A 13,877-nucleotide genomic window follows, 5' to 3' on the forward strand; every position below is an offset into this window, starting at 1 on the left:
GTGAATCACACAATAGCACGAGAAACTATACCTGCACTTGAACCTTTCTCTTTCTCTCTCTCTTTCTCTCTCTCTCTCTCTCTCTCTCTCTATATATATATATATATATATATATATATATATATATATATATATATATATATATATTGCCGTCATCGATCTAGGCCATAACAAAATAATTAATCCCTTTATCATAACCTGGGCGTCCATGAATCAAGACCCACCACTGCTGTCTCCGGCGCCGATCACTTCCAAGACCTCCGACATGAATCCTCTCTCCGCCATCTTCTCCCTATTACTACTCTTATTACTGCCCCTCCTGATTTACACCGTCTGCCTTGTCATAAAGTGCCGTGGGAGCCCTTTCCGGCAGATCGGACGGAGCCCGGCGGGTGAACCGCCTGGAGAATTGAAAGTGAAGAAACAGCCGCTGGTGGAGTTCTTCTCGACCTTAAAGTACGTGAAAGAAGAGGCAGAGAACGAGAGTGGCGTGACCGGCGAATGTCCGGTGTGCTTATCAGTGTTTGTTGCTGGAGAAGAAATTAGAGAGCTAAATGCATGCAAGCATATGTTTCATGTCAAATGTATCGATGTCTGGCTCGGTTCTCACTCCACCTGTCCGGTTTGCCGGACTTTCGTGCCGTTTAGGCGTTCCAAGCTGCCTGTAATTGACGCCGATTGTAATCTCCGACAAGATCCTTCTGGTTTAGTTTGATTATATTGTTGTCTATCGAGCTGAGTGATCTTGTAAATAAACACCATATTTTGATTATGATTGCTAGAAAACTTTTAAGCAATCATAACTCTGTTTCCTTCAAAAGCTAAAATCCTAGTTTTTTTCTAAGGTTTGGAAATCCAAAAAATGACTTCTACAAATCATTTTCTAAGTTTTTGGTGTTTGACTACACTTAAAAAATCTGGTTAATGAAAAATATTTTCCGTTGACTAGGGAAAATGTGCTCAATTTGGCGGAAAATGACTTCCGCCAAATTTTGGCGGAAGTCATTTTCCACCATTTGCTATTTCATTTTTTTTTTCTGGCGGAACTGGTTTCCGCCATGGTTCCGTCGGAAACCAAGGCGGTTCCGCCGGAAACCATGACCATGGTTTCAGTTCTGCTAGAAACCATAGCTATGGTTTCGGTGAAACTGGGTTCCGCCGGAAACTAGAATATATATATATTTTTTTAATTTTAAACTTCTAAAATGTATTTTTTATTCTAAATAAAATAATTAAAATATTTAATTATATCGTTTTACTCATTTTTCAGAAAATGAACTAAACACACCAAAACAGTTTTCCAAATGCAACTAAACACTGAAAAAATAAAATATTTTCTGAAAAATAACTCATTTTTTAAAAATCATTTTCTATAAGTCATTTTCCTATTTTCCAAACCGGCCTTAAATGTTTTTTGTAAGAACCCAAAACTCTGGATTTTTGTGAGAAACAATCGCAGAGACCTAGAAATTTTTACCTGACGATAGTTGTCGTTTTGCAGCAAAAATATAATAATATAAAAAGTTTTAATGGCAAACCATTCTCTTATTCTTCCCCCTTGTTCTTTTATCTTCCTTCCCCTCCTCTTTCATTGAAGTGATCTAACAAAAAATAATTCACATAAACAATAACCAATACAATAGATTAACAAAGTATGACCAAAACTAAAGGCTTATGTAACTTTTGTGAGCATGAATTAAACATTTAAACTTGTGCCTTCAATATATAGAAAAAGTCCATAAATTTTCAAACTTTAAATTAACCACCAAAATGATAAAAATGGAGTTCAGTCCTAGGTATTTAAATCTTTCAACCACCAAATAAAAGTGGTTGGAAATATTAATTAGAGTTTATTACTGAAATAGTCCATCAACTATTGTAAAATTATCAATTTGATCCTCGACAATTTTTCTTTTCCAATTAAGTCCTCTACGAATTTGAAAAAGTTAACCATTTTGGTCCTCCATTCGTTTAGGCCTTATTTGAACAACTCTGTCTCTCTGATTCACACTTCTCTCCTTATCCGAGCTTGATCAGATCGGAAACATGATGCATGTTGAAACCCTCTATTTCTACACTACTACTTCTTCCACATTATCCCCAGACGCCATTATCGTCTTCTTGTGACTCTCTCTCAGCCAAGTCCTGGTGCATTTTTACCTCTTGGCCGGTCGCCTGAGCTGGACTAGTGCCGGCGGCGGCGGCGGCTCGCGCTCAACTGCAACGCCAGTGGCGTCGTCCTCGTAGAGGCGGAATCCAACACTGTGTTGGCCGATCTCGGGACTTCTCGCCCTGTCCCGAATTTAACCACTTGGTTCCTAGCGTAGACTACAGCGATGATGAAGGAAACCAAAGTATCCACGCTGAGATTAAGTAGACCACAGATTGAAGCCAAATGGGAGACGAAGCCAACGCCACCAACCCCCTCTTTGAGAGAAAATTGGCCATTTTTCAAAAACAAAACAAAAAAATCCTTTGGCCATTTTTCCCGTCGCCGACGGACAGAATTCCGGCCATCAGTTTCGGTGATCGTCTCTATTTTCTTCCAAGGACCGTCTGAGGTTTTTGGTTGATCACCATCAGCAGAGAGATGATCGGCAGTCACCTGAACGCTCTCACAATCTAGGGCTTCTTCGATGATGGTTAGTTGCGACGGCAATCTGGAGGTCCATAATTGGTAGACTTCTTTAATTTGCTAATGACTAAACACTAGTTTTCTGGTACAGAAAAGCATGAATGAGAGAGGCAGAGAAGCGTGAATATAGAAATGGGTCTTCTCAGATTGAAATAGGTTAATCAATTAAGAAATTGGTCTTTTCGTGAAATTTCATCAATGTCCTCTAACTTAACTGACTTTTAATGCCTGTCCTAACAGAGGACTAAAATGATTAATTTTTTCAAAATCGATGATTTAATCGGAAAAGAAAAATTATCAAGGATCAAATTGATAATTTCGTAATAGTCAAAGGACTATTTCAGTAATAAAGTCTATTGATTATTTTTCAACCATCTAGTTAAGAAACCCCTACTTTTCTGATTATTTTTTTAGTCGTTAGATAAATGGATGGAAAATAACATTTTTCTAATTATGTGCAAGAGTAAAAGAAGGGAGAGTATATAACATTTATCTAATGATTGTGTGTACACACAGTTCCACAGCATAACGAATGAAGTAGTAGGGGAGAGGTGGAGACATGTGGCAAATTATATTGTGCAACCGTGTGCACCATGCATGGTGCACATTATTCTATGTTCATAATTACTGAACTATATGTTAATAATTATAAAGTTATATTTTAATAATTTTTGAATATGATATTCATAATTATTGAACTCTATATTCACAATTACAGAACTCTATTATGTTCATAATTTTCGATGTTCATATTCTCAATTGTTGAACTCTGTATTCACAAATCACAGAACTATACGTTCATAATTTGATAACTATATATTTTAGAAATTATGAATCTACAGTACAGAAATTATGAATCTACAGTACAGATATTATACATCTGCAGTATAGAAATTATGAATCTACTGTATAGAAATTATGAATTTACGATTTAGAAATTATATATGAATCTATAGTATAGAAATTATGAATATATAGTATAGAAATTATGAATTGGAATCGTGTGCATCATGCGTGTGCACCTTGTATGGTGCACACGGTTGCACAACATAATGTTCCGAGCAATAGTTATGCTGTGCAACCGAATGCACCATGCGCATGGTGCATACGATGCAAAACGACGTCGTTTTGACTAAAAACGCGTGTCCCACTTAAAAAAAAAAATTCAGGTTCGATTCTCGGCAATAGCATTATTGCGGATATATAGTTATAAATTTCTGGATATATAGTTATGAATTTATGGATATTTAGTTCATTCATTGTGGATATTTAGTTCATTCATTGTAGATATTTACTTCATTCATTCACTGTGGATATATAGTTATGAATTTATGGATATATAGTTATGAATTTCTGGATATATAGTTATGAATTTATGGATATTTAGTTCATTCATTGTGGATATTTAGTTCAATCATTGTGAATATTTAGTTCATTCATTGTGGATATTTAGTTCATTCATTGTCGATTTTTACTTCATTCATTCACTGTGGATATATAGTTATGAATTTGTGGATATATAGTTATGAATTTATGGATATATAAAAATGTTATTGCCGGGAATCGAACCTGATTTCTTTTTTAAGTGGGACGTGCGTTTTTTAACCAAAACGACTTCATTCATTCAATGTGGATATATAGTTATGAATTTGTGAATATATAGTTATGAATTTATGGATATATAAAAATACTATTGCCGGGAATCGAACCTGATTTCTTTTTTAAGTGGGACGCGCGTTTTTTAACCAAAACAACGTCGTTCTGCATCGTATGCACCATGCTCATGGTACATTCTGTTGCACAGCATAATTTGCGCGTTCGGAGACATGTTTACTTGGGTTGGATATTGTTATTGGGTCATGATTTGTTGTTTTCTTGGGCTGTAATTCATTTTGGGTCAAAATTGGGTTTAGGCCTGTTTTAGAGCTTGAACAGCACGTGATAATTGTTCTCGGTTTAGGTTCAATAGTTATCGGCAACCGTCTGCACAATACATGGTGCACACGATTACAAAACAATGTCGTTTTGACTAAAAAACTCGCGTCTTATTTAAAAAAAAAATCAGTTTCGATTCCTCTCAAATAAAAAAAATTCAATAGGTAAAAAATACAGACAATTTACAGTCTTAGATGCAATCCAAATCAACAGCGCAAATTGAATTTTAATTAAAAAACGTGCGGTGACATATTTGTAATTTTGAGTAAATAAGTCAGTTTGTCTTTTGTATCTGAGTGCACATTTTTCCTTCTTCGAGTGCATCACTTTTATTTCAGTAATTAGTTTCTCCTTTGAGTGCACATTTTTGTGCTTTTGAGTGCAAATCTTTTGGCCTTCAAGTGCACGTTTTGTAGCATCCAAGTGCATGTTTTCTTTTTAAGAGTGCATAATTAATTTCCTTCGAATTTTCCCTTTTAGTGTCATTTTTTTTTCTCTCCCTTGCCTTCTAGTGATCCTCTTTATGCTTTCAAGTGCTCAATTTAATGCCTACAAGTGTATGTGTGTCTTACTATTGTGTAAATTTTTTATTTATTTTTTTTTTTAAAAAAAATTAGCATTCAAGTGAACCCTTTTTTTTTTTTTACTTCGTTGCAGATTTTTTGCCTACAAGTGCACAATTTTATTCCTTCAAGTGCATGTTTCTTTGCCTTCAAGTGCACAACTTCTAAGCAATATTTGTTATATCTTGTGCATTCTTTTCAATAACATATAACTAAATTTCTAATGAAATTTGTGAAATTTACAAACGATTTGTTTGGGTAATTGGTTTAATAACACTTAAGTTGAATAATCTCCCTATTTGGTACCATAAATTACATCAATTGCACATCTATTTGCCTTCGAATGCTATTCTTTTGCCTTCAAGTGTACATTTTTTACCTTCAAGTGCATGGTTTTGAGCCTTCAAGTGCACATACCGCATTTTCGCACGGGAAGCGGTGTGATTTCAGTTGTGTTGTATCTCTCTTGTTCACATGTTTTCAAAAATGACCTGCTCAAGGAGATGTAGTACTTAATAGCATTCATGATGGTATTCAAAACACGTTTTGTAACATCTGAAACAACAAACCATTATGTTGGCATAAAATGCTTTTTTAGACTCAATTTGGGATTTGATTTGCACTCCCCCTCCTCCCTTCAACGTGTGAGAGAACATCTATGCTATAAAATTCAATAAGCTTTAGAAAGACTCTTGTATAAATAGTGGTGCAAATCCACCTCCCAAATCAATGTGGGACAAAAGCTCATCTTTTTCCCTTCATTTTCCTAACTCAAATGGGTCTACTTTGAGAAAATCAATATCTCATTCTCCCATTGTCCTTTTTGAGCGTACAATATATCAATCTCTTCATCTCACTACGAAGAACCCGAATCCACTTTGACCCGACCCAAATCGGATGTGAACCACACTGATAATTATACCACAAAATAACCACTTAAAATGTAATTTTAATGTTATTTTTCCAACAAAAAAAACTTGAAGTTTTGTTCAATTTTAAAAATCAAAACTCAAACTTGAGCTCGACACAAGCTACTCCAACTATTCTAGCTAGACTCAAATTGCATCAATAAAAAAATTCAATACTTTTACATTAAAAAAAAAAAAAACTTGTAGTAATAAACATTTTACAACAAAATATCATAAAAAACTTAATATTACATCTTGATTAAAGTATCATAAAAAACAATTTTATAAATATATTAGATAAATTTGTAATATCATATGCGGAGTATAAAGTATATAAAATTAAATAGAATATTTTGATTCGACTAATGAGTTGCTTTGAATTGAGTATTAAGATACTTGAACATATACATAAAACATAAATTTAAAATAGTTAGATATGAATAATATTGTTTGATAATTTTTAAAATTATTGTGGAAAACTATAAAAAAAAATAATCAATAATATTAAAACAAATATCTAATAACTAATTATAAAAAATATAAAATGAATAAAATATAAATTTAAAAAATCAAATGTAATTATCGGATATTTTTTAGATTAATATGAAACTACAAAGAAAAAGTAATAAATAATATAATTAAGGATAATTAAACAAGACCTAATAGCACCTTCAAATAAAATAAAATAAAAAAAAAAACAAGACCTAATAGCAACAAATTATAAATCAAATTTGTGTCTAATATCAAATAATTACAAATCAATTTTTGTGATTCAAAGTAAATTACAAAAACTATTTCTATTTCGTTAAGGTACATGTCATGAGAACTGTGGACGGGTTTTGACATGGGAATGGGGCTGGACAAAGGTTTGCATTCTGTCATTCCAGCACGTTTTAAGATATCATGCATGTATTTTTGTTGGGAAAGTAAAATTTCGTAACTGCATTTAACAATCTAAGTGTAACAAGTGGGATCTGAAGGACAAACCTGAACTGTTAAAGTTGAAGGTGGCGCCTGTGACTGGCTCCGAGTGTGCATCTCATGAGTTCGAACGGTGGACTTAACCACTTTTCCGCGGGGGCGGCCGCGAGGACGTTTGGCGGGCTGATCTGCTTGGTCATGCAGCTCACGGTCAGGCGAGGCAGGCTGATCAGCGACGGCAGTTTGCGGCAGCGGAGGCGGGTCGGGATCATCGTCGGTGGGATTGGGCCTGACGTTGATTGCGCCGAGAGCCGCAGACGCTGCTGCCTCGGGATGAAGAACAGATTCGGTCCACGGGAAAAGCTGCACAGGTTGAGACGGCTACATAGTAATTTTAGTAGGAAAAGGATAAACCGTGTCATCAAACCTTACATGCCTGCACACATAAACATTATTAGTTGTAAGTCCATGCATCTATACCCCGAAACGACTCAGGATAACTTAGGAAAACACATGGGGAAGACCGGAATGAGAGTTTGTGACGATTGTATGGCCTGAGATATGGATAACATAGACACCCAAAGACACGAAGAAAAGAGTATGAAGGATTGGAATTATGCACTTTAAAATGGGGACTGAGATTATTTAATACAACATATGACATTTTGTTAATTAAATAAACTGCAGTTTCAAAGGCAAAATCCTAGAACTTATACGGAACAGAGGCGCGGGCTAGAAGAGCCAGACCAGTTTCAACAATGTGTCTATGCTTTCTTTCGACACGACCATTTTTTTCATGAGTGTAGGCACATGATTGTCTATGAAAGATGCCTAATTGAGTAAAGGAATGATGTAATTTTTTGTATTCTGTTAAAAAGCCGTTCAACCATTGTGCGAAACTTATCAAAGATGACATACAAATTAGATTTTAATTTCATGGGAAAAATACCAAGTGTAGCGAGTATAATCATCCACGAAAATAACGAAATAACAATCGCCATCAATTGACAAAAGAGCGGCTGGACCCCAAATATCTGTGTATACTAAATCAAGAACACTAGAACTGGAGGACTCAAAACACGAGCCAACAGGAATCGAGAAGATTTACCCAATTGACACGCATTACACAAACTAGAATTACATCGAATAGAATTATTAGATCCACTAACCGAACACGACTGAAGAATACGAAGTAAGACACGATGATGTGGATTTCCTAAATGATCATGCCACACTGATAGAGATGTACGAGCGGTAAGAAAAGCTAAGGGAGATGAGGCGGCAATTGGAAGTCTAAAAAGGCCCCCATGACTATTGCCTTTAAGTATAATTTCCTTGGTGTTGATATCCTTCAAAAAAAAAACACAAAAAAAAAAAAACAAAAACAAAAACAAAAAAAACAACACAGGTGAAACTCAAAAAACACCTTATTATCTATTGCAAATTTTTGAACAGATAATAAAGATGTAGATATACTGGGAACATGAAGGATATTAGACATTTGGAAAGAACGAGATGGGGTATTAAAAGAAGCATGTCCTACACGACTAATAGGAAGTTCCTTACCATAACCCACACGCAATGTGTCATTACCTGTGTACTCTTCTGATGTAGATAGGGCTGTAATATCTGGAGTCACATGGTTGGTTGCTCCAGTATCCGAAATCCAAGCCTGAGAGCCATCTGAGTGGTCATTCTAATATGTCAAATTTGCTTGTGGATGAAGATCATAACGATTGTAACAAGCCAAAGCTGAGTGCCCCGTACGACCACAGATCTGACAGACCGGCGGTCCGCCATTACCGCTGTTGCTGCCGCGCCCACGCTGACCACCACTACGACTAGGCTGCGACTTTCCACAGCCGTCGCCGCCCTGGTTTTGTCCGCCGCTGTTATTACCGCGGCCTCCTCGGCGGGGCTGCCCGCCACGCTGTGCGGCAAAACGCCGCCGGTGGTTCGCCAGGAGCTCCACTTCGAATGAACTCCTGAACTTCTGAACGCCAAGAAAGTCGGCCAGCTCGCCTAGGGTTACTGTACCGCGGACGGAGAGAGATGCAGTTAGGTTTTGAAACTCTGGCCGTAAACTCCGAAACACATAAAGATTCATCTCGTCTAACCCGACCGGCCTACCGGCCAAAGCAAGATCCTCCAAAATAACACGGGCACGACCAATATAATCAACAACCGTGGAATCTCCCTGAGTTAGATACTGGAGTTGGCCAAGGAGATTTAACGAGCGGGCGCAAGATGCGGAAGCCAAAGACTGCTCAATTGACTCCCAATCCTCCCGGGACGTGCGGCGTCCAACGGCGAGCTGCATGACTTCTTCACTGAGAGAAGAGATCAACATAGACATAAGAGTCTGATCATGCCAAAACCACGTGGCATGCTCGGGATTTGGGGCCAGCAAGGCACCGGCGACTACGGGGAGGAAGGGCGCTGGACTTGGATGAGATCCATCTACGAACGGCATGAGACCATGTCCGTCAAGAAACGGAACGACTTGAGTTCTCCAAAACATATAATTTTTATGGGTAAGCTTAATACTGATAAAGTGATGAGCAGTAGAAAGCGAAGTAACAGTAGAGCTAGCGGAAGACATGACATCTGCATTGGAAACAGTCCGTTCGGAGGAGTTAACAGATTCGTTAGCCATTGGGATAGAGAAAGAAGCCCTAGCTTAACTGATACCAGATGAGAACTGTAGGAAACTGTATATTATGAACTGTGATTACAACTGTACAGACTGAGAAATTTATACGAGAGGAATCATAGGGAGACTAGAGTAGAGAGTCATGCTATGACTCAAATACAAGAATGCTAATACTAGTACTAATACATATCATTACTATTCTGTATTTAGTCTATCGTAGACATATTTTCATTTTCTTTTCATTTCTCTGTCTATGTTGGAATGTTATTGAATAAAAAGCTAATGCGTCAATAATTAAAATAGGATATAATTAAGATGAAATGACATCAGAATATCTAATCCATTATATAGACATAACTAATTAATTAATTAATTAATTAATTACTCATATTTTTAATTGATAAACCAACAAAACATGGCCAGAACAGGGAGGTGAGGCCTCATCTAGAACTCCTCGTATTGTCGTATCGCTCCGAAACGGGAACTTGCAACCTACACCACAGGTAATCTTGACTCTTGGGAAAAAGAAACCTGGGCCAAAAGAGTTGAAGTGGAACTAGGATTGGATAAAATGCTTGTATTTTGTAATATTATGAGATACAATAAAAAATATAGAAGAAAAGTAGGGAATAAAAATTGGATCAATTAATATCTTTAGGCATGTACATACTCACTTTTCTATAAGCCTTTAATATTCTTTTACAAGAAGATATACAGAAATCTCGAGTTGCTCTGGCAAGAATTTCTCTGTTAAGTTATGTAAGTGAGAACTTTATCTAAAGATATATTCACAAGTGTTTGTCGCATATAACACAAGAAAATATGACTATAATGAAATTAACCTTTCATCTCTCAAATTTTAATCAGAACTTTCATCTCTGACCTCTCTCAAAGTACATGTTTGACTTTTCTCAGATATCTTCTAGATTTCTCTCTAGTTTGAGACTTTTTTTATATTGCTCTATGATCCATTAGATTTAGACACGTGAATTGGTTCTCAGTTCTCTCTTGGACAGTTGAATATAGGGTCCGGTTTAGGTGAGAACCACTGCATGGGTGTTAACCTATGAACTCTTATGCACCATTGAGATTTGAGATTGAACAGTCGAGATTTGAGAAGTAGTGCAATGGTGCATTCGGTGCAATTGTGCAAAGTGGTGCAGTAATGTAGTGCAATGGTGTTTTACACTTTTAATAGGTCAAAATCATTATAAACTATTCAAACAAGATCAACGGTGCACAATGATACATAAGTTTACATGTTAACAGAAGTTTTCATCGAAACTTGTATATATATATATATATATATATATCTTCCATCTTCTCTCTCCCTAATTTGCTCATCAATCAAGCATATATAATTAGTTACTCGTATTTTATAAGGAACCAAGCAACATAGCCAGAACAGCGACGTTGGCCTCTCATTCGGTATTCCTCGTATCTTTCCACAACAGGAACCGACAACCTACACTACAGGTAATCTTGACTCTTGGGAGAAAGCTAAGCAACCTTTGCCAAATCAAAGAGATTTGAGATGGCTCTATTGCCTTTCTTAATTAGGCTTAATAATAAATCAATTAAACAAATCTCTAGCATGTAATGTACTTTATTGGATTAATTAAGTACGGACACTTTCCCCTGATCGCACTGGTGGAACAGTCAATAACAAGTTTTAATTAGTTTAATTCCTTGAACACCATTGATTTAACTTAAATTAAACTTATTGTCTTCATAAAGAGTGATACTCCAGTCTTAAGAATGGTGTTAATCCTAATAAGACAGCACTTTTCATTTCTTAATCAAAAGTGATTTTTTGGTGAACTAAAGTGCACAAAATTAGTGCGTCTTACGTCTCTATAATCCAACCTGATCCAACTAATATTTCATTAATTATTTTATCCTTATTCTAATCACTAATTATAAATACGCACCATGTTCGACTAAACAATGTCCAGTGAAAAACAAAAAGTTTATTAAATTAAATTATCAAAATAAATATTTTCAAAAAAAAAAATTATCAAAATAAATAAAGAAACACATAAATCTTATAAATATTAGCATATGAAATTTTAATTTTTAATGTTGATAACAAATATTATTATCTAAGATAAATTTTTTAAAAATGCATTAAACATAGTATAGTAGGTATTGAGTTTCCAATATATATATATATATATATATATATATATATATATATATATATATATATATATATATCTTTTAACAAATGCAATGATTTTTTCTTATAATTTCTTCTATTATAATTAGATACTAATATCGATACCAAAATAAATGGATTGAAAATGTTTCGTTGACAATGATATATATATAAAAGAACCAATAAAATTAGACCTATAACGGAAACAAAAAAATGTCCGTCAAATTATTTGATAAAATGAATGGTTCAGATTATTTTGATTTTAGTATTATTTATGATTTCCCTCTTTACACTCTATTATATTATTTTCTTCCCTTAAATAAGCCTACATTCCGTTAGGATAAACTTTAGTAATGGAATATGTATGTATGTATGTATATATCAAAATTCCTTTGTATTTAACAACATTTTAACGATTTTATTGATGAATGACAAAAAATGGTCATACCACAATAATACTAAGACAAAACATGGATGCTCTAATAAAAATTGACTAAAAGTGGACTGCCACGTATAAATATAGGACCAAAAAATGGAATTAACTCTAATAATAATAATAATAATGATAGGAACACAATGCACTAGACATTACACTAACAAATAAAACTCTTATAAAGATTATTACAGTTATAAGCTTTATCAAATGTGTTCCATGTTTAACCCAACAATTTGTGCGTAACTGTAAGGTCAAGAATTTAGTAAGAGTTTAACTATGTGAGTATAACTAGGGTTGGACCTAGACTAATCTCATAATGGTGGAAAAAAAAAATGGGTTCCTTGTTTTGTTAAAAGAAGTAAGATCCAACTATCTTCCTTTGAACAAAAATTCTGGAGAAATTATCCAATATATTATTTATGGCAACTAGTAAAGCAACTAAACTTTCTTAAACATGAGGTAATGCACTGCAGCTGCAAACTTTAGCTCACTTAATTACTCTCATCACCCACTAAAAACTATCTTTTACTATATTAGAATGTCCAATAAAATTCTCTAATTTAATATATTTAGCAATATTTTTCTTTGCACTACACCAACCGTCTTTGGCTCACATAATCTCTTCATCCATTAAAAATTATCCTCTTTAATTATGATATTAGAATGTCCATAAAAATTATCTCATTCAATAAATTAAACAATATTTATACTTTTATTAATATATTAAATTTGTATATATGTTTAGTAATTAAAATATATTCTAAAATATTGGAGTGCTTAAACTTCCATTGATATGGAGAAATTTTCAACCAAATGTGGTGAATATTTAATAAATTAATGCCACTTTTGGTACTCTAAGTAGTGTCACATTGCATGTATACTTGCACGGATTTAGCCCATTGGTTCAGTAGGTAGTATTTGGGAGAAAAAACTAATGTTTGAACCTCGATAGTGACAGCGTGGGGATTATGCCCAAAGTAGATAGATCCTTTGTATGCACCAATATTTGGTCATGTCTGCTAAGCCATTGAATCACCGTGATTTACATCTTTCTAAATACTCGGTTGAGTCGGGATTGGGAATTCAACCTTTTTGGGAGTAACTTGTATTACAACTCAATTAAAAACAAAGAAAGTGGACTTAAAAAAAAAAAAAAAAAAAAAAAGAATTCTTGATCAATTTAATAAGATCTATGAGTGGAAGAAAACTGTAGTAATTTTAAAGTAAAGCGATGGAATTTGTCAAACATTTATAGCCTTCAATTAAGTGGAGGAAATAGAAACCACAGTACGTGTACATGTAACACGTACACTATCTACCACTAAAACACCAACCCCACCACATCCACATCAAAGTCAAGCAACAGAAAGTCGCCTAGTATAGGTGAGAAAAACATCCTTAATTAGCTTTGTACATAAATGATAAACCCTTTCTAGGAAGCCACGAACGCTAGAAAAATAAATAAAGCCTTCCCTAGATGCCTCATGCCTGCATTGCATCCTCCAATAGTTGTTTGTCACAATAACTCTCAATGGAGTGTGTATTGCTCCAATAGTTTTCCAATTTTAATTTCAACCATTGTGGGTGGGTTTAATTTGAAATTGAGTTAATTACTGAAATGATCTCTTGACTATAGTGAAATTATTAACTTAATTTTTGATTTTTTTT

General features: G+C 34.7%; 2 protein-coding genes across 2 annotated transcripts; one reads left to right on the forward strand and one right to left on the reverse strand.

The window, feature by feature from the left end:
- Positions 1–208: 208 nt before the first annotated feature.
- On the forward strand, positions 209–715 carry LOC109158024 (RING-H2 finger protein ATL33-like). The gene has a single exon (XM_019305844.1). It carries the CDS (start codon positions 209–211, stop codon positions 713–715), a length of 507 nt encoding a protein of 168 aa, XP_019161389.1.
- A 6,280-nt stretch (positions 716–6,995) lies between these two features.
- LOC109158026 lies at positions 6,996–9,618 on the reverse strand. The gene is made up of 4 exons (XM_019305845.1): positions 8,749–9,618; positions 8,506–8,658; positions 8,132–8,311; positions 6,996–7,343 (listed from the first exon to the last, which is right to left on the reverse strand). Exons 1-4 carry the CDS (start codon positions 9,616–9,618, stop codon positions 6,996–6,998), a joined length of 1,551 nt encoding a protein of 516 aa, XP_019161390.1.
- Positions 9,619–13,877: the final 4,259 nt, after the last annotated feature.

This window comes from Ipomoea nil, unplaced genomic scaffold (assembly GCF_001879475.1).
Source record: "Ipomoea nil cultivar Tokyo-kokei standard unplaced genomic scaffold, Asagao_1.1 scaffold2805, whole genome shotgun sequence".
Lineage (NCBI taxonomy): Eukaryota > Viridiplantae > Streptophyta > Magnoliopsida > Solanales > Convolvulaceae > Ipomoea > Ipomoea nil.